Source organism: Aricia agestis, chromosome 18 (assembly GCF_905147365.1).
Source record: "Aricia agestis chromosome 18, ilAriAges1.1, whole genome shotgun sequence".
NCBI lineage: Eukaryota > Metazoa > Arthropoda > Insecta > Lepidoptera > Lycaenidae > Aricia > Aricia agestis.
Genome location: NC_056423.1, coordinates 7,233,426 through 7,254,074, shown reverse-complemented (window position 1 = coordinate 7,254,074; position 20,649 = coordinate 7,233,426). Strand labels below are relative to the sequence as shown.

General features: G+C 37.4%; 1 protein-coding gene across 2 annotated transcripts in view; it reads left to right on the top strand.

Moving 5' to 3' along the window:
• Positions 1-849: 849 nt before the first annotated feature.
• Positions 850-20,649, top strand: part of LOC121736001 (hemicentin-1-like) — a 75,436-nt gene continuing 55,636 nt past the window's right edge. Inside the window, exon 1 of one of the 2 annotated variants that reach the window (XM_042127018.1) lies at positions 850-979. Coding sequence is in view for 1 of the 2 variants with exons in the window: in XM_042127017.1 (XP_041982951.1) it covers positions 946-983 (38 nt within the window). In the remaining variant the exon portion in view is untranslated. Of the gene's footprint in view, positions 984-20,649 lie in introns of both variants that reach the window. The other variant, XM_042127017.1, reaches the window with a different exon arrangement.

Genomic DNA, 20,649 nt, shown 5'->3' with positions numbered 1-20,649 from the left:
GACGTCTTGCGAATCTGTCAAATCCATACTAATTTAGAAATGCATCTACGCGTCACGTTGCGGTCTGAATCAACCCAGTCAGTGCAGAACACGTTAACGCGTGTCAAAGCGATGCGCGCCGCAGCGACGCATGAAAGTGATATTAAAATTCTTATAGGCATCGTGCTATTAGGCATTGCAATATATATAAAACTAGCTACCCGCCCCGGCGTCGCAGGTATATAAAATAATAATATATAGCCACTGAAAAAATGATTAAAATCGATAGCCTATAATCCTTCACGTGATCTACATCTTATCTGTGTCAAATAACAAAAATTGCTCCAGTAGTTCGCGAGATAAGCCCTTTCAACTAATTTCTCTAGTTTTTTCCACATTCTCCTATTACTCTCAGCGTGATAAAATATATCCAATAGCCTTACTCAATTAATGGGCTATCTAACACTGAAACAATTTTTCAAATCGGACCAGTAGTTCCTATGATTAGCGCATTCAAGTTAGCCCTTTCAAATAATTATTTTCCCCGTTTTTTCCACATTTTCCTCTATTTCTTCGCTCCTATTAGTCTTAGCGTGATAAAATATAGCCTATATTAGGATAAGTATTAATTTGCACACGATACAGTTATACCTACAATGTTTTGTATTGCTTACGAATTTTGACTTTTCTACAGTGACAAATATCATCAAACTTTATTGTCTGCATACCCAGTATGAAGCTTTTATTTAGTTACTTTTAAACGATTTGCACAAGAAGTAAAATAGAATAATATTCAGCAATGTATAAACTCGACTGCCACAGCAATGTACAACGATGAAATCCGCAAAGCGAGCGACAGTAGCGCGCTGACTTGTATACAGGGTGGTCGTTTCCTCGCGTGTAAACTTTTTCGTCAACTATGGTTGTTAATTAACGAATCGCTAGGGATGTGCGTGTAGTGTAGTGATGGTGTTACAGGTCACATACTGGAGTTACAATAGTAGGTGCAATTAATTAATTTTTAGATTAAGTCACAAACTGGAAAATATTATTTATAATATTTTTAAGAATATTCGTTTCTATGTTTAAGTAATTTATTAATTGGTAAAAAAGTATTCATAACTTTATATTATACATTAAAATATTTAATGAAAATTGATTAAACATGTAATTTTGAAAATTAATTTCAATAAAAATCTAGATCTTAATTCTATAAAAGTCTGATCATGCTTAGTGATGATGCTGATGATGATGTATACCAGCCGCGCTAGCATACGCCAACGAGATATCTCACTCTACACGTTTTCTCGATGTTAACTGGTTTATCTCTTCATCTCTATTGACCCTAACATGACATACATTTTTTCTCGTACGTCTGTCGTCAAAATTAGAGATATATTTTTTATATATGTGCTATTTTTGTCTATATACTAACGAACTATATACGAACGCGAAATTTATCTCTCGAGTCTCGATGTATGCACGTTAGCGAAAAAGGGATATATTATATCGATATCGACAATATTACTACGCTCGAGAGTGAGATACCCACGAGATGTCTCGTTGGCGTATGCTAGGGTGGCTGGTAATAACAATAAAACGAATATGACAACTTCCTATAGGAACTATAGTTACATTATGTCAAATCGATTTGTATTAACACAACATCTAAAGTCGGATTATCTCTAAATTGATATTGACTATTCAATAGATTATTACAATTTACATTTTAGTGGCAACTGATATATTTTTTGAAAATCACAAAATAAATAAGTATGTTAACCTTATAATCTTATAACCTTATAATCAGTGTGTAATGCGTCGAGTTAGCGACCGGTCGTGCTCCGCGTTACAGACGCAGCAAAAGTAATATTTTTGCGAATCGCGCGGCCATTGCCGCTGCACGTGACCATGGCGCTCGTGGCCAACGAGTTGCTGGCGTTTATCCAGCATGCCATCGACACTATGGACGAGGTCAGCATCATGCAGATCTGCAAGTCCTCCTTCTCCAGCGAGGAGATTTGCAAGGGCAAGCAGCTGCTATACGAGACGCTCGGACAGAGCGCGAATATGCCGTCGCGACGAAGAGACGGAACGGAAAGGAGCGTGCAGGACATCATCTGCCTGCTGAAGCAGACGGATCCTGATGAGGTGCCGGCTTTTGTGGCAAAGGAGCTCCACAAGCTGCCGCCCGTCACATTGGACCACGTCGACGTCGTCAGCCTACTGAAGGACATCAGGTTCCTGAAGGAGGAGCTGGCCGGAGTTCGAGGTAGATTGCAGGCATCAGAGTCTACGATCAGTGACTTACGTATTGAATTATCGCAATTAAAAAGTGGTAATTCAATATGTAGGTCACCTGATGCTGATGCCGCATTCGTCACTACTCGTCGTGGCGCGCAAGCGAGCACGTTTAGCCCGTCAGCATTATCATCGGACGGGTCAACGAACACCGCTGCTGCCGCCCCCGCCCCCGCTCCCCTCCCGGTTGCGCCGACCCCGAGTCCTCAGGCGACTCAGAAAAACTTTGCGACTGTTGCTGGTCGCCCCGCACCTCCCCCGCGGGCGAAAACTAATGGGGCGAATGAGAGCCGCAAGGCTTCGAAGAGTTGCGATACTGAGAGCTGCAAGGCTACGAAGAGCCGCAAGGTGGAATCTTCTCGGCTTGGCAAGGACGAAGGCAGGAGGTGCGATGAGGAGGGCTTCATACTGGTGGAGAGGAGGAAGAAGCCCGCCGCCCGCAACCATCGCGGCACCGCACCATATGTACCTGAGCTACGTCTGCGGAGCGAGGTCCCCGCGACGCCCCTGTACATATCCCGCCTGCACTGGTCCATGGAGGTCCAGGATGTCGTGGACTACATCCATAAGAAGACGACACTGCGCCTGAGGGTCGAGCGTCTGCAGTCTCGCCACAAGGTTAACTTTGGCTCCTTTGTGGTGAGAGTACCGACGAATCTTCTGTCGACTTTCGAGGCGCCGGAGTTCTGGCCGATGGATGTAATCTATCGGAGGTTCCGGGGGAGACTCCGGAACGAAGCGAGTCACGTCGCCGGCAAAATGTGACAGTGTTAGTTTTTAAGTATATATAAAATATGTATGTTGGTTTTAAGGTATTTATTATATAATTATAGGTATGTTAGATTTAAGGTATTTGTTATATGGGCCTCTGATGCCCGAATTAAATGATTTGATTTGATTTGATTATATCATAAGTTTTCACATTTGATAAAAACAAAATGCCATAAACCTAAAATAACAATTAAACAACTCTACCGTATGAAAAATGCCGAAATATGCATGAAAATATGCACAGAAAATAGCCGAAATATGCACAAAATATGTACAATCAAAAGTCACTTATTATAAAAATCTATTAATTTTTTTAAAAAGTTTACCGGTGATACAATTAATAATTATGCGCCAATTTTCATCATTCCTTAATGGAATTATCCACGATTTTTTACTTCTCATACAGTACCAATAATTTTCTACCAACATATTTTTCTGATTCAATCTTAGTGCCCATGGAAGTTCATTACCTACTCTATTCAATTTTTTTCTAATGAAGCCAACAATGCACAGACAACATTTGTTTCTAGAAAGACATTGTACCTATCGGCTTGTACTAATATGCATTCTGTGCTATCGGTGTATTGCAGAAGTCTTCATATAGGGATGGGATCACATATTTGAAGTATTTTGATCTATAGTACCTCTGTTTTGTGGCCTTGGTGTATATTTAATAGCTAGTTTGGAGAATACGAGACCATAATACGACTAAAATATGCACTATCAACGAAAAAAAGCCAAAATATGCTACCTATCGCCTAAAAAGTGCCATTATAATATGCATTTACATAATATGCAAATATGCAAATGCATATACTCTTCTCTCCTACTCGTAATTACGGATATTAAATAAGTTGCAAATTTCCGACGCCATCGTAAACATCCCACTTATTAAAAAAAAAATTAAAACCGTTTATGTTAAAAATTTAATTCCTGGAAATATTAAAACGCTTATTGGAAGTTTTCCTAAAGTTTACTACCTGGGGAATGGTTTTTTAAACGGATTTTTATTTTTTGGACCGACATTATTTTCGATATATTTCAAAAGCCGATCTAAACTGATGTAAGTCTTATTTCCTTTAAAAGAAATAAATATATTTTTTTCTATTATTAGGTATCTTCTTTTCACACACTGTTTCTTATACACGTAAAAAATACATAATGTGAAAGTTTCCGAAATAGATATACTGCTTTTCCGAAGTCACCTCACGGCTTTAAGAAGATATATGATCGGAATTTAGACAACTTTTATAAAAGTTACGTATGCTGAATATATTTTACTCTGTGTAGTTTTCAGCTTACCGGCTGGGAGATTATCTGTAGCCTCTTATCTTTGACAAAATTTAAAATAGTTTTTAAAATCAATCCTAAAAATCGTATGTTTATTAAATTACATAACCCCGGCAATTTCGTTGTGCCAAATTTCATTGATCCTGCAGGAGACGTACATATTTCCAAGATAAAAAATATAGTAATAATATTATGTCCTTTCCCGGGACTAAAAGTAATATCCATAATAAATTTCAACAAAATCGGTTAAGCGCACAGACATAGAACAAGATCTTGATCTATAGCTTTGTCCACACTTTTTCTGTTCGTCAAGGGCATGCGTTATATCGCAGTCAACAGCGAACGTGAGGCATGCCCGCGACGCATCTGACCGCATCCAAAACTTAAAAAATGACAATATTGGCGTTATGGTCCTTGACGCATTCACTAATTGAATGCGTCATCGAACGCAACGCCAACTGACATTTTAATAACAAAGCGAAAGTTTTGGATACGGTCAGAAGGCATGCGTCGCGGGCATGCTTCACGTGCTCTATTGACTGCGCTTTAACGCATGCCCTTGACGAACAGAAAAAGGCACAGTGTGGACAGAGCTGTATGTGGTTGAGCGGTTTGTGCATGAAGATGCATGAAGATGTGACGCACTGATAGAAACTTTCGCATTTTGAGGCCAAATTAATGAGACGTTGAGGGCCTGTTTCACCACTTTCTGATAAAGTGCCGAATAGGCTATTCTCAACTTTTTGGACAGATTCTGCATACTTGATCTGTCAAGTAAATTGGTGGATAGCCTATTCATCACTTATCAGGAAGTGGTGAAACAGGCCCTTAGTGTCGCAATATCAAGCAATTAAAAATCTAAGTGGGACCCTATACGATTAATTTTATTGTGCAATATTATTGACCGTCTATAAGGGCTATGAACGCCCGCCATTCAAATTTGACGCCCTCTGTGGCTCAATTGATTGAATCTAAACTTTGGCAGATTTACCAAAAAAACTGACAGTTTTCTACCGTTTCCAGCATGGCGTTCGAAATAAGAAAGTTTCATTCATATCTCGATTTCTCCCGCTATCGAAAGTCCGCTACCGAAAGTCAAGCATGACGACCATTTTTGTTCGCATTTGACAGCGGGTGGGTGGTGGGAAAAAGGGTGGGTTGCACCAGAGGCGTAGTTATAGTTAAGGTTAATTTTATCGTCAAATATGGTGTCCATTATGGACCTTTACTAGGAATTTGGCAGTTCATTTGACATTTTGTTTTTTTTATTTATTTATTTACAATTTATGTACACACAAAAAAGTTAAAAAACCAGTTTAAAACTAAAGATATGTTTTGTACAAAGGTACATCTTATTCCAAAAATGGAATGTCTTCCAGAAGACCTGAATATATAATAGGAATGCGTGATTATAAAATTCGCAAAAATTAGTGTGCACGCGTTACTATAAATAACAACAATGTAGCAATAAATTTACTAACATACAATAAATAATAATATAATATATATTAATATAATATAATACAATATAAATATTTAATATACTTACAAACTTTTTTACTTGTTATGGTAAAGTTAAAGTTATGGTTAAAATAACTCGGTGCAACCCACCCTTACTTTCTTGAAACTTCCTACGTTACTTCTATCGAAATAATCTACTGTATTACTTGAAAGTCCTCGACATACCATTGAAATATTTTGTGACATCACTAGCTAGTGATGTCACAAAATATTTCTTTGACATCTGAAGGTATTGCAATCGCTTCTTTGATATCTGAAAGTATTAGAATATATGGTTCGATCACCGTTTCTATGGAACGAGTTTCTTATCTTTGTCCACTTTAAAACCAGCATAGCTAGCACAAGCACGTAGACAAACGAAAGAAAGTAAATTTTGACAGTTTTACCGGAAAAACATTGGAGAAAAAGTTTCTTTCGTATCTCGATATCTCCCGCTTTTGAAAATCTATAAGTCAAGCATGACAAACCGCTTTTGACATTTAGTTTCTTGATTCTTTTTTTTTTTAATTATGGCACTTGGCTATAAAACCATGGCTAGTGTCGAGTAAATGGCGGCAAATTCAAAAAATTGATGTATAGCAACCCTGTCTATAGCCGGAATTATAGTTTTGATCTACAAACTACGAATAATAAAGTTCCTAGTTTTTATTATTCGTATATCGTAGATCAAAACTATAATTCCGGCTATAGACAAGGTTGCTACACGTCGATTTTTTGAATTCGCCGCCATTTACTCGACACTGCCCATGGTTTTATAGCCGAGGTGCCATAATTAAAAAAAAAAACAAGAAACTAAATGTCAAAAAATAAATAATTGCCGTTGCTATAATGGTTGCTATGGAAAGAGTTTCTTGTCTTTGTCCACTGAAACTCAAGTCGATGGGTGGTGCCATGCTCGGGAATAAGATATGTAGACATGGGAAAGAAACTGCCATTACTTTCTTCCGAAGAATCGACTGGGAAACCCCGTGCTAGCTACGCAGATGATATTGAATGTCTGCTGTCTTAATAAATCACGTGACTTTTTCAATATGCCAAATAAAGTTTATACGTGGGAGAGCCATGCTTCGGCAGGAATGGGCCGGCTCGACCGGAGAAATACCACGTTCTCACAGAAAACTGGCGTGAAACAGCGCTTGCGCTGTGTTTCGCCGAGTGAGTGAGTTTACCGGAGGCCCAATCCCCTACCCTATTCCCTTCCCTTCCCTCCCCTATTCTCTTCCCTTCCCATCCTTACCTTCCCCTATTACCCTGTTCCCACTTAAAAGGCCGGCAACGCACTTGCAGCTCTTCTGATGCTGCGAGTGTCCATGGGCGACGGAAGTTGCTTTCCATCAGGTGACCCGTTAGCTCGTTTGCCCCCTTATTTCATAAAAAAAAAAAAAAAAAAAAAGACAGCAGCTGCCTTCGCATGGCGTTGCCCAGTCGATTCTTTGAAGAAAAGTAATGGCAGTTTCTATCCATGTCTAAATTTCTATTTTCCGAGCATTGTGCTACCCATGGGTATTGCCACTGGCAATCACTTCCAATGTCATTACTGTTCTTCGAAAAATCGACAGGGCAACACCATGCTAAGGCAGTTGCTGTCTTTATTCGGCATATTGAAAACTAGATGTCCCGCGCGGCTTCGCCCGCGTAAATTAGGAATTTTACGGAATCCGTACATTTTCCCATAAAAATAGCTTATGTCCCTACTCCCTTCACTTGGTCTACTCTATATCTGTGCCAAATATTGCCATAAAAATTGCTCCAGTAGTTCGTAATTTCTAATATTTCCCCCATTTTTCCACATTTTCCTGAGTTTCTTCGGTCGTATTAGTCTTAACGTGATAATATAATATAACCTATAGTCTTACTCGATAAATGTGATATCCAACTCTGAAATAAGTTTTTGAATAGGACCTGTAGTTCCTGAGATTAACGCGTTCAAGCAAACATACTCTTCAGGTTTATAATATTAGGTAGGTATAGATTTATTATAATTATCGCTTGACAAACTCGAGTCTCGATCTAAAAGACTATGAAAAGTAGGTACCAATAACAGGGTCGTTATAGGCTCATAAGTCATAACCATGGGACGATGCATGGTATAATATGGTAGTGATGATGATGATGAATGTAATTTGCATAGTAGCATATGCTTTCCGTTCCTAAAACAACGCTAAAACTCCCAAACTTGTATCTTTAAATAATCAGGAGTTCCCTCAGCACCTTCCGAACCACGGTATACCAGGTATATCTCGGTGCAAAATCTTACTTGTTGGTAGCATATGCTTAGAATACTTCTCACGAAACCGAAGTCGCCACATGTTTCCCTATAACTTTTGAGGAGTTCCCTCGATTACTTATGGATCCTTCATCAGATCACCACTTTTGTGAATATAATACCAAATTGGGATGATACCCTATATACCAAAAGAATTTTTTTTAAAATCAGTTAACAAACGGCCGAGTAATCGTTGACCATAAGAAAACTAACATAACACCTCCCCCATTTTGAAAGTCGAATAAAACTATAGCCTATGTGTTATTCAGCAGTTTTTGCGTGAAACAGTAACAAACATCCATACATCCATACATCCAAACAAACTTTCGCCTTTATAATATTAAGTAGGAAGTAGGAAGCACATGATTTATTAAGACAGCAGACTTTCAGTAGTTGCACTACGCGTACAAATCTTTATTAGGAATAATAATAATTTATTGCATAAATGTGGTACAAAAGGTCTTACAATATTACTTAAAACAGATCCAACATTCTGCCTAATAAGTGGCGTGCAAAATGATTTTAAATTGTATGGCATTACTTATATAAAAAAAAGACTCATTACATTAAACATAAAATTAATTAAACCCATTAAATTATTAAGAATTAATTCAATATAAATGTCACAGGCATTACACGAAAATAAATTAAAAAAGAATAAACAAACAGTCAAGTGTTGTGAAAAAAAAATGTCATCATCAGGCATGTGTCAGTGTCATACAAAGTTTGTAAACATAATATTTTATAGGTTTTGATTTAAAAGTCATAATATTATTTTGATTCAATATAAATGAAATTACAATCATTGAGCTGCTATGGAAGGGGCTAAGTATATTCTCACACTTCGCTTGAAATTTTCTTCGCTTTCTACAATATTGGGTGGCTATTGTAGATACAAAGTACCCTATTTCCTTATCCGTATCCTTGACAAAAGGAATATAAAATTTCACTATGCAAACTTTCACCTTGGCTAGGGAAAATGGAATAAAGAAATATAATATACACACTAGCTACCCCGGCAAATGTTGTTTTGCCATATTTCGCCCATATTATTTTATTGAAGTAACATGGAAGTGACTAAATAAGTATGTCACCATGGCAACGTCCATCGCTATCCCGTCGCACAAACAATGGTCGCCGTCAGTCTCGAGTTGTGATAATTTACTATTATTTATTCAACAAATGCACTTATCAATATAAAAAATAGCCAGTAGCCGATTCTCAGACGTCTACTGAATATGCAAAAATCAGTAACGCCGTTTAGGTTACGGTAACTTACATTGTGACACGAGAATTTTATATATTATAAGATTTCAGTAAGTTTGTAGATTTCTAGACGAAATAAATATTGTAGGCAAATAAAGAAAACAATTTTCAAAGCAAAATAATGTTTAAATACTTTTGATTACTTCAAAGTGTTTCCTAAGTAAACAACTTTTTATTGGCTCCAAAAAATTAATAAGCCAATGTTGATTCAAATGAGATTGCGTGAAATATTAACAATTTTTTGTTTTTTGTAAATATATCTAATATATAAAATTCTCGTGTCACAGTTTTCGTTGCCATACTCCTCCAAAACGGCTTGACCGATTCTCATGAAATTTTGTGAGCATATTGAGTAGATCTGAGAATCGGCCAACATCTATTTTTCATACAAAAAAATATATATGGCAAAACAACGTTTGCCATGACAGCTAGTTTTAATTTAACTTTGAAGTCGCTGACTTTTATATGGCTACTTGCTTTAATGTGGTATATTACTGCAATGTTATCACGCTAGACGACAGCACTAGCACAGACAGTAAACAAAAAAAATTCTTCGACATTTGACAACATTTCTATAAATGTTCTGATAATATGAAGTCTGCAACATGTCGGATTTTGGTCGGATTATTCACCGTGGCTCTTTCGCCTTTGCGTAATATTCCTTATGAAACTACGAATAATAAAAACTAAGCAAGGACTGTGTCAAAAAAAGTACCGAATGCTCACCTTATGCATATTGTGTTCGGTACTTAATTTTCAAAAGAGTCGAGCATTACATCAGTGAGGGAGGACAACCGAGCATTACAATGCGCACCTTGTAATGGTACAATATGTAATATCCTGATATAACTTGTAACATCAATGCTACGTGACAGTGATGTCAATTTGCTATGGAATGCTCAAAGTCGAATTAATGCTCCCGGTGACAGTGCACCTTAATGCAAGTGACAATTATTGTCAACGGCTTTATTAGTATTTCGTGGGCGAAAAGCAGCGACCACATAGCCTCTAGACGCCTAATGCAAGGCGAATACTTTCAGACAATATGTAAGACTTATAGGTCTTACTTTAGATAATGATAGCGAAATCTGTCTTAGTATCGACCACATCCGTGACCCATGTACATCTCGTGCGTTTCATACAAAATATTTTTTTTACTGTCAAGAATCAATTTATTCAGAGCTCAAATTACACTGGACTGAATCCATGACGAAAGCATTTGACATAAGTCATATCCCTTTCTATCAAATTCAAATTAGTAATGCTTATCCTTTCTTCCGTTATCGTCACGCGTCACAGTGATGTGATACCAACTATCTTTCAGAGGTATATTTTTTTTTAATCGAAAATCGAAACAAAGCGTGATGTGCTCAAGTCATTTTGAGTAGAACTATTGTTAAACAACTGATTAATAATTATAATTTATAGCGTATAGCTATACGTGGGATAGCCATGCTTCGGCACGAATGGGCTGGCTCGACCGGAGAAATACCACGTTCTCACAGAAAACCGGCGTGAAACAGCGCTTGCGCTGTGTTTCGCCGAGTGAGTGAGTTTACCGGAGGCCCAATCCCCTACCCTATTTCCTTCCCTACCCTCCCCTATTCTCTTCTCTTCCCATCCCTACCCTCCTCTATTACCCTATTACCTCTTAAAAGGCCGGCAACGCACGCGCAGCTCTTTTGATGCTGCGAGTGTCCATGGGCGATGGAAGTTGCTTTCCATCAGGTGACCCGTTTGCTCGTTTGCCCCCTTATTTCATAAAAAAAATTACAGAATTTTTGCCCTTTAAAAGTTTAAAATAAGTATATAAGTATATAATTTGTAAAAAAAAGTATATTTTTAAATATACTTAGGTTAGTGATCGAAGTACTTAGGTAAGTATAGGTACTTTTTTAATATAATCCGAAGACGTTTTTGTATATTTTTAGAAGCTTGCCACAATTAATAAAAGTCTTTTCTTCATTCTATACTTTAAAATAAATATGTACTGGTTTTTTTTATTTCTTTTGACAAGCACTTCTCGTACTTCACTAGTTCTGATTTATGACATGCCGTGAATTTGAATTGGCCAATCGTAATGCATTTCTTACCTCTCCCCCTGCGTCGCTTACCTCAGCACATTGACACAATAATTTGTTAAGAGAAATCAAAAAATTAGGCGTCTATTGGGTTATGTGGTCGCTGGCGAAAAGGAATCAAATTTAAAACGGTTGGAGTATGGGAGATGTTTCGTTAGTTTTTATTATTCGTAGCTATGAAGCAAAATATTATACTCAGAAGCGGCACGGTGCACAGACCGCTCTTGGGTTAGGTTAGGTTAGCCTCCTAACCTAACCTAATTCAGGACTCTCAGGAGCCATCTGTGCGCCATGCCGCTGCTGAGTACGAAACGGCAACAGTGCACGTGTGCATTTACATCGTGGATTTAGCCCATAAAGTTAATATACCTATCGGAATAGAGCAACAATCTTGAGCTGTCAAACGTAACCAAAATTGGTTTTCATCTGTGTGAAAAATATGTGTACGTATACACTTACACAAGCATGATCGAACATGAATTCTATGAGATTAAATTGTCAATGAGCGGCACGTGCCGACTGGACGTCAAATTATTATTTTTAACAAAAAATTAAAACCGACTTCCAAGGTAAAAACAATAATAATATCCTTATAATATGAACTAAAAAGTATTGAATAATTTTTCCTATCTAATAGTGTCTTTTTCCGAATTCGGCTAAAACTCTACTATTTCTGTACTCAATCTTCATCATTTTGAAGTCGGTACCAGATAGCTTAATCTTCAGTATGCCAGAATATTTGAAACTTTTGGAACTGGCACCGACTTCAAAATTATGTTAAGTTAAGTTTCCAATGACAAAATATAATAAAGCTATATCTGAAATAAACAATTCATGAATTTATTTTAGCCATAGCTTTTTCTTAAATGAGTGATATGAGGCTGACCGTTATAATAACAAATGCTTGTCATAAAGAGAGCTTTCTAACGACATGCGTCTCAGCGTCATTAGTCGTGGCTACATTCTGCCCGTGCTCCATCAGAAATCTGTTCGGTCGTTTAAGCGTGAATAGGTTATAAATCTACACGCTATCGCATCTTAATATTAGCATTAGGTGACGCCTTGATAATTTGGCTGTAGCGATATCGATTTTTCTCAGCAATGAATAAAGCTAAGAAATTAAAGTTCAATGTCAGTATTTATCATGTTTTTGTCTTTGAATTACCCATAGCAAAAGACGATTGGTCAACTTTTATAACACAGAATAATCAATCAAAAATTCCTTTGTAAAAAAAAGGGATGCCAATTTTGCCAACAGAGGAGAGTGGTTTAAGCTTCCAAAATTTGTACATAAATTGGTTCAAGCATACACTTTAATTTGCCCATGGCTTATACAGGGTGTAACAAAAATAAGTGATAATACTTTAGGGTGTGTACGTGTTCCTTGTAGAGAGTTCACTGTGAAAGTAGCAGCGCTGAAAGACGAAAAAATTTTTTCACTTTTGTATGGGCAAGGGTCCGAGCGTCACCAGTTTTCCCATACAAAAGTGAAGAAAAAATTTTGGTCTTTCAGAGCTGCTACTTTCACAGTGAACTCTCTACAAGGAACACGTACACACCCTAAAGTATTATCACTTATTTTTGTTACACCCTGTATATGAAATATATTGATGGTTTTTAAATTACGCGACAAAAACCATTTTGTCGCTTACGCCCTTTCCATTTCTTGCTGTTCCATTACTTGTGTGTGTAGCAATCTAAAACATGTCCAACACGGTTTTTTTACTTTAACGTGGCCTTAATAATATTATTATGAATCCTTACTAAAGGTAGAGTCATTTTGGGTAACTCTGAATTGATATTATACTCATTGATAAACCGCAATTCAAATTTACCCGAAATGAGCATACATCACGGAAAGCAGCCGGAACGGGCCGCTAGTTTACATAAAATGTCAGTCCAAACTTAAACTTAAGTCCTGAATTTAATATCACATTAAATTACACGTAACAAAGACCAACAGGTTAGTTTGCATAATGTGATAATGTACTACGGGCCCCTCCATTAATTCACGCATATTGAATAGACCTACATCAACACGGCTAGGTTCTATTAGCATATCCTTCATCAAATTGCCTTGAGATCGACATTGGAACCGCTAATTTTGGTAGTTTGGGTGATTTTAAAGGTGCTGATAGCGACAGGAGAGGTGGACTGTACACGAAGATGAAGATAACTGTAGCTACTAAATGATACACTCAAACTGCAACGACAAGTTCTGTACAAAAATATAAAATGTCAATAAGCAAAAATATGGACATAGAAAAGTACTATCAGAGAGGTTGATTCCTATGCAAATCGGGGACCTAAGTAGTTTGGTCGCGTTACGTCATACCCAGCTGACAGATCACAATTAACTTGCAATTGAATTGACATATTCGACCAAATAACGTTGGTCTGTCAATTGCATAGGATAGGAATCAACTTCCTCGATGGTACATATTTCAAAATAGTAAAAAAGTATAAAACACTTATCTATACAGCCAGTCGCCAACAGGTGCCTCATCACAGTTGTAGTCCATGCTGATTGCGGGTCCACTACGAGCCATCGCCATTGTGTAGACGGGGTAGTGGTGTATGATGGCGGACGATTTCCAAGCGTTTCGCAGAATGGCGTGGCCTGCAGTGGGCCATCGTGGGCCATTGTGTACTGGCTACTTAAGAGCTCACCTGACTGTAAAAATCAAACATCGTCCTTCTCTCTTCACACTCACGCCCGTCTTTCATATGCCAGGTGAAAAAGGACGGTGCGGAATCATCGCCGAGTTAGTTTTACTTGAATAAAAGACGAACTATAATGATTATGAAAAAAGTGTTTTGAGCAAATTTAGGTTTTATCAATACCTTTTTAGATATTAAAAAATATTAAAGAAAATACAGCAAACTTCGAAGATCCAAGCAAAAATGTGTCTAAAACAAGGTTTTTTGTAAAAAAGAAACTATCGAGCATTTTTTGAGTAATCGTGTTTTCGTCTTGAGCATTTAATCTTTATGAACTGAAGTTACTTGTGTCAAAAAATCAGTTTTCTAGACCTTACAGATTTTGATATCTAGGTTAAAGTATGTAGTCAAGTTAGGGTCATATGGGCTCTTAAGAGCGCTTTTCCTAACATGCGTGTCATCGCCCGCGCTCGGATCTGTGGCTATGAAAGTTGCCCTTTCCTGTCATTTCATGTTTTTCCTGTCACGCTGGCATCATGCGCAACCAGGACCATGTTGTCACCAGCATGCGGACCAGATCCGCGCGCGGGTTAGAACACGTATGACAGGAATAACGCCCCAAGGTATTCTCATTGTACCGTGTCGTAGTCAGGTTGAGCTGCAGTTTTAATTTAAAGGTCCGACGCGGGGGTCAATATAATATTTGGTAACATAAAAGGAGAAATAATTATTTAATAAAGGGAGAAAATTGCTTTTAGTTCTTACCATAAAATTACAACCCCTATACCAGTTATAGGAATTTAGTATAATATAGTTAAGGCAAACGACCTTGACCATACATTTGACGAGTTGCCGAGATCGCACAAAAATCCTATTTTTTTACTTATCTTAGTTCAAAATTGATTAAAAAAAATATAAAACGGGGAATATGTAGTTAATGAAATTATTTATTGTCGTGTACTTCAAATAAAAGTAATTTGTAAATAATAATAATAATATCTATGGACGCTTCACACCACGTCAGACTGGCCCCGTGCTAAGTACCTAAAGGACTTGTGTTACAGGTACCAGACAACGGAAATATATTTAATACTTTTATACTATACATATATTTAAGATTTTTATTATATCATACACATATTTAATACACATCCAGACCCGGGAACTTTGAAAACTCTTTGTTCCGTCGGCGGGATTCGAACCCGCTACCTCCAGCTTGAGCTACCGACGCGCTCACCACTGAGCCACAGAGGTCGTCGAATCCTAGGGAGATGCTGAAAGTATGCTTCAATTCTAATAAATTGGTATTACTTTGGAAGCTAATATTATGAGTATAATAAACAAAAATAGAAAATTTAAAACGGGGACAAGAATGTTGATATACTGAAGATTATTGCTGTATTTTTATTATAACTTTGTGACTTTCAAATTATGAGTTTATAAGGCTCTAAATACAGTAAATTACGGAATCTCCGTTATAGGGAAAGGGCCTTAAAAAAGAAACTTGAGTCGTGGGAAAGCATAGGCGGTCGATTGATTATGGTCAATTAACGTGTTACCACAATATACATAATATAGTTGATAGTTGGGGAGGGGAAGAGGGGATTTCGAGAGAAGCTCGAGCGTGTCAGATTAAGCTTGTTTAGGCTTCCAATATTTGTGTCTTGTTATCATGGTATAGAAATCAGATTTCTCACGTGGGGGGTTATTTTTTTATTTTTTTATGTTGAAATGTTATCGGATCTGTCAGATAAAGATAGGGGATGTTAAGTACACCCCAAAGTAGCTTCCATATAAGGCACTGACGATTTAAAGGTTAGGTAAGCCTGTAGGGACATTTTAATATATAAAAAAATAAAGCTTCACATTTTTTTAACTAAGCTTCGCAGATATTTTATTTTGCACTAAACTAAGTGATTTAGTTTTTAGTTAGTAGTTATAGTTAGATCTAAAATATATTAATAACTGACTGAAATAAGCAATTTTTTGAATAAGTATATTTTCTTTTTCAAAACTTTAAAATAGCTGCAGTTTCTGAACCCACTGCTAAAATAAAAAACGCTCTTATTATTTTTTTATCAGTTTTACCTAATCTATAAAACCTACTAGGTCTCCATGGCACTCGAGTGACTACACAAATAGCACCCTACTCTCCTCACCTTTATACGTATCACTATAATTTAAATAATAATAATATACAGTGTAGGATATGGTTAACCTCACTTTTACAATTTCAGAAGTTGTCACAGAGACGTTGATCTTAGAAATTTCGAAAGGCGCGATTTAGGAATGTGCGCTGGTATTTCCGGTACTAAAAAATACATGTTAGCCCATTTTATTAATAAGCGCACAAAATTTCAACGCAATTGGTCCCGCAGCCCAATGTTTTGGAGGAGTTTGACACCAAACATCGCGACAAGATAATTTGATTTACTTAAGTATATTCTTTAATTTAATATTAATAATGCGAAAGTATGTCTGTCTCTTATCTCTTTACGCCCAAACCGCTGAAGCGATTTTCTGACATAAAATATGAAGGTACTTTAAGTAGAGAGTAAAGTACAAAAGATACTTTTATCCCGGAAAAAATATACGGTTCCCGTACGATAAACGAATTTTGCACAACGGAGTTGCGGAATGCGGGCGTTATCTAGTAAGATAATAATGCTCAAATGTTACACGACATAGTAAATACATAGTAAATATTTCGTCTTCCAAGAAACTTTTATTGTTATCGAAAAGCCGTTACATGACGGCTACGTAACTTTTTCTATACCGTAAAATCGGGAAATAATAATTTTATTGCAACCATTTAATACAAGCGCCGTATTGGACAAATACAAAAGTTTTTATGGCTGTGGATATTTTCTTATAACAATATCGTGGAATTTATTTTGCACGTGATTGGTTGAACGTCAACACAACGTGAAGAGGGGCCATATTTTTAAATAGTACGGAACCCTTCGTGCGCGAGTCCGACTCGCACTTGAACGATTTTTATTTATTTTTCCGTAATAAACCTTACTTATTATTAACTAGCGGCCCGCCCCGGCTTCGCACGGGTGGACATTGATTTTTAAATATTTTTTTTTTCAATCTTTATTTCTTACTGAATCTTTATGTTATGCAGAACATAAAAATGGTTTACACTAAACGAAATGAATTAATGAAGCACTATAATATCATCCCATCAATGAAGCGGCACCCGGCTGTCGCATAACTATTATATTATAAATCTATTGTGTCTGCTATTCCCATGATCGAGGTAATAATAATTAATATTTACGTGGACTCTCCGGGCGAGCACACCCGCGCGGCGCGCCTTGACGACGCCCAATTTAAAACCAAACGTCAATTTTTAATCATTCAAAGACCAAATATTATCTACATTAACTGTACTTAGTAATGAAATAATTTCTTTTGATAAGAATTAATGCCATGAGTAAAATAAAGGCATTTAAATGTAGTCCAAGAACATTTCAAAATTTTTTAATAAAAAAATGGTTATTGTGCCTCACTCAACATGGATAGGTATAGTGTGTCGCGAACTTTTTTGTAGATATTTAAAAACATTTTATGGTTTTATCTTTTATAGTTTAGGCAGCGTACGCGAAAAAAGTAACATTTCTGGTTGATTTTTTACACCTTGCGTCCGAAAATCCCAAATATCTTACGGAACCCTATTTTTTTCCAAAATAAAATTTAGCCTATGTTCAGCAGAATTAATGTAGGATTCCAATGGTAAAAGAATCTTTCAAATCGGTCCAGTAGTTTTGGAGCCTTTTCAAGACAAACAAACAATCAAATCTTTCCTCTTTATAATAGTAGTGTAGACTAGATGACGCCCGCAACTTTGTTGCGCCAAGACAAGTTTATCGCGCGGGAACCGTACATTTTCCGAGATAAAAAGTATCCTATGTCCCTCCTGAGGATCTGCAAAGTAGCTCCATACCCAGCCAAATCAGGTCAGCTGTTTTTTTTTTATGAAATAAGGGGGCAAATAAGCATAACTGTCACCTGATGGAAAGCAACTTCCGGTCGCCCATGGACACTAGCAGCCTCATAAGCGCTGCAGGTGCGTTGCCGGCCTTTTAAGAGGGAATTGGGTAATAAGGGAGGGTAGGGAAGGGAATAGGGGAGGGTAGGGAAGGAAATAGGAGAGGGTAGGGAAGGGAAAAGGGTAGGGGATTGGGCCTCCGGTAAACTCACTCTCGTGACTACGTGGTATTTTGCCAGTCGAGCCGGCCCATTCGTGCCGAAGCATAGTTCTCCCACGTCACAAAGTTAGGGCGTGAAGAGGTAATAGACAGACACACTTTCGCATTTATAAAATTAGTATTTATACCTCCAAAAATATGTGTACAAGGTTTCATGATGATTACATAAGTAAAGATTTATTCATTATACATTTGAAGAAAATAATAATTCATTAAATAGGCATCATTTTTGGTTCCTTCGCACTCCCATAACAAATATCATCGACCAAAACATTCTTGTTCTTCTAACAGAAGACTCCATCAGTGAGATTACCTTTTTTTCCCTACAATTGGTTAAGAAATTTAGGCAATAATGGACTTCGATTGAAACACATCAGGCCTCGGGGAGTGCGGTTTCAATTTACTGAGGTTTTTGTGTGGAACTGAAATTCTTTTTCGCAATGTTCTTTCTTCAATGATTTTGAGGTAAGCAAAAGCTACCTGGAATTTTTTAAATAAACATTCATGCAATTAATAACCTAACATTTAAAAAAATATTCAGCCACAGCTATGTGCGTATTTTAAATAATTTCGAAAAAGCAAACAAATCACTTAATGGTAGATAGTCACTGAATCATCTGCCTAGTGCCTAGTGCCTATATTATGCACAGCTGTTGCACACGCCACATTTTTATTCATTACTTGCCGCTTCGCCTGCGTAAATTAGATATTTTACAGAAAAATTAGTCCACAAAAAATTGCCTATGATCCTTCACGTGGTGTACTTCTTACCTGTGCCAAATAACAGAAAAATTGCTCCTGTAGTTCATGAGATAAGCCCTTTCAAATAATTTCCCCCGTTTTTTCCACATTTTCCTCTATTTCTTCGCTTCTATTTGTCACAGCGTAATATAATATAGCCTTTATTCTTTCTCGATAAAAGGACTATTTATCACTGAAATAACTATTCAAATCGGACCAGTGGCTCCTGAGATTAGCGCGTTCAAATAATTTCTCCCCGTCTTTTCCACATTTTCCCCTATTTCTTTGCCTCATTAGTTTTAGCGTGATAAAATATAGCCTATAGCCTTTCGCGATAAATGGGCTATCTAACAATGAAATAATGTTTCAAATCGGACCAGTAACGACTGATCCGATTTGAAAAATTCTAAATCTCAGGAACTTCTGAGATCAGCGCTTTCAAACAAACAAACTAACTAACTTCTTATTTATAATATTAAGTATAGATATAGATTTTCTTAGCTTTTAATAACCATCTCTATCTTATATAAAAGTTTTGACGTGGGAGAGCCATGCTTCGGCACGAATGGGCCGGCTCAACCGGAGAAATACCACGTCCTCACAGAAAACCGGCGTGAAACAGCGCTTCCGCTGTGTTTCGCCGAGTGAGTGAGTTTACCGGAGGCCCAATCCCCTACCCTTTTCCTTTCCCTACCCTCCCCTATTTCCTTCCGTACCCTCCCCAATTACCCCTTAAAAGGCTGGCAACGCACCTGCAGCTCTTCTGATGCTGCGAGTGTCCATGGGCGACGGAAGTTGCTTTCCATCAGGTGACCCGTTTGCTCGTTTGCCCCCTTATTTCATAAAAAAAAACCTTCAAGTTTGTACCTAGTCTTATATCTAGAAGATGTAATGTTTCAAAATCGTACGTTCATTAATTTGGAGACATTACACCGCGAAGAAAAAGCCTGAACTTACTATATTTAAGTCAATGCTACCTTCAAATTTCAAGGCAATCAAAATCAATAGGTATGCATAATTTAGCGCTAATCAAACAAGCCAAATTAACAAGCTATTGGTGTTAGATTGTTTGGTTGTTTGTGCTGCCCCTGTTCGGGAGATCGAGTTATCTGAAGTTTACGGAGCGAAATTAGATCATCCTTTGTACGAAGCCTGGTAACGCGAACATGTAATATGCTTTGATTATTTTAATTATTGGGTATTGTGGTGTAGCCGTTCCGGGCTTTATGTTTATTTGTTTTAAAGGGCTCACCTTAGAAACAAGATGGCGGCTATCATCATCTTAGCCTATTGCCGACCACTGCTGAACGCCTCCCCCCGGCGGCGTGATAGCTTTACTAATAATAACTCCTAAACCGGTTTCGGTGACGGTGGCCGGTATCATTGAAACCAGGCCTGCAGTTACGCAGGAGTAATTTTATAGTGCCCAATCGTGTGCGCAGTACACGTACAAGTACAAGAAAAGAAATATAGAGTGCTCTTACTCTATATTTCTTTTCTTATATAAACCACTTTGACGGATGACCGACACGACTGGTAACAGATCATGCGTTCA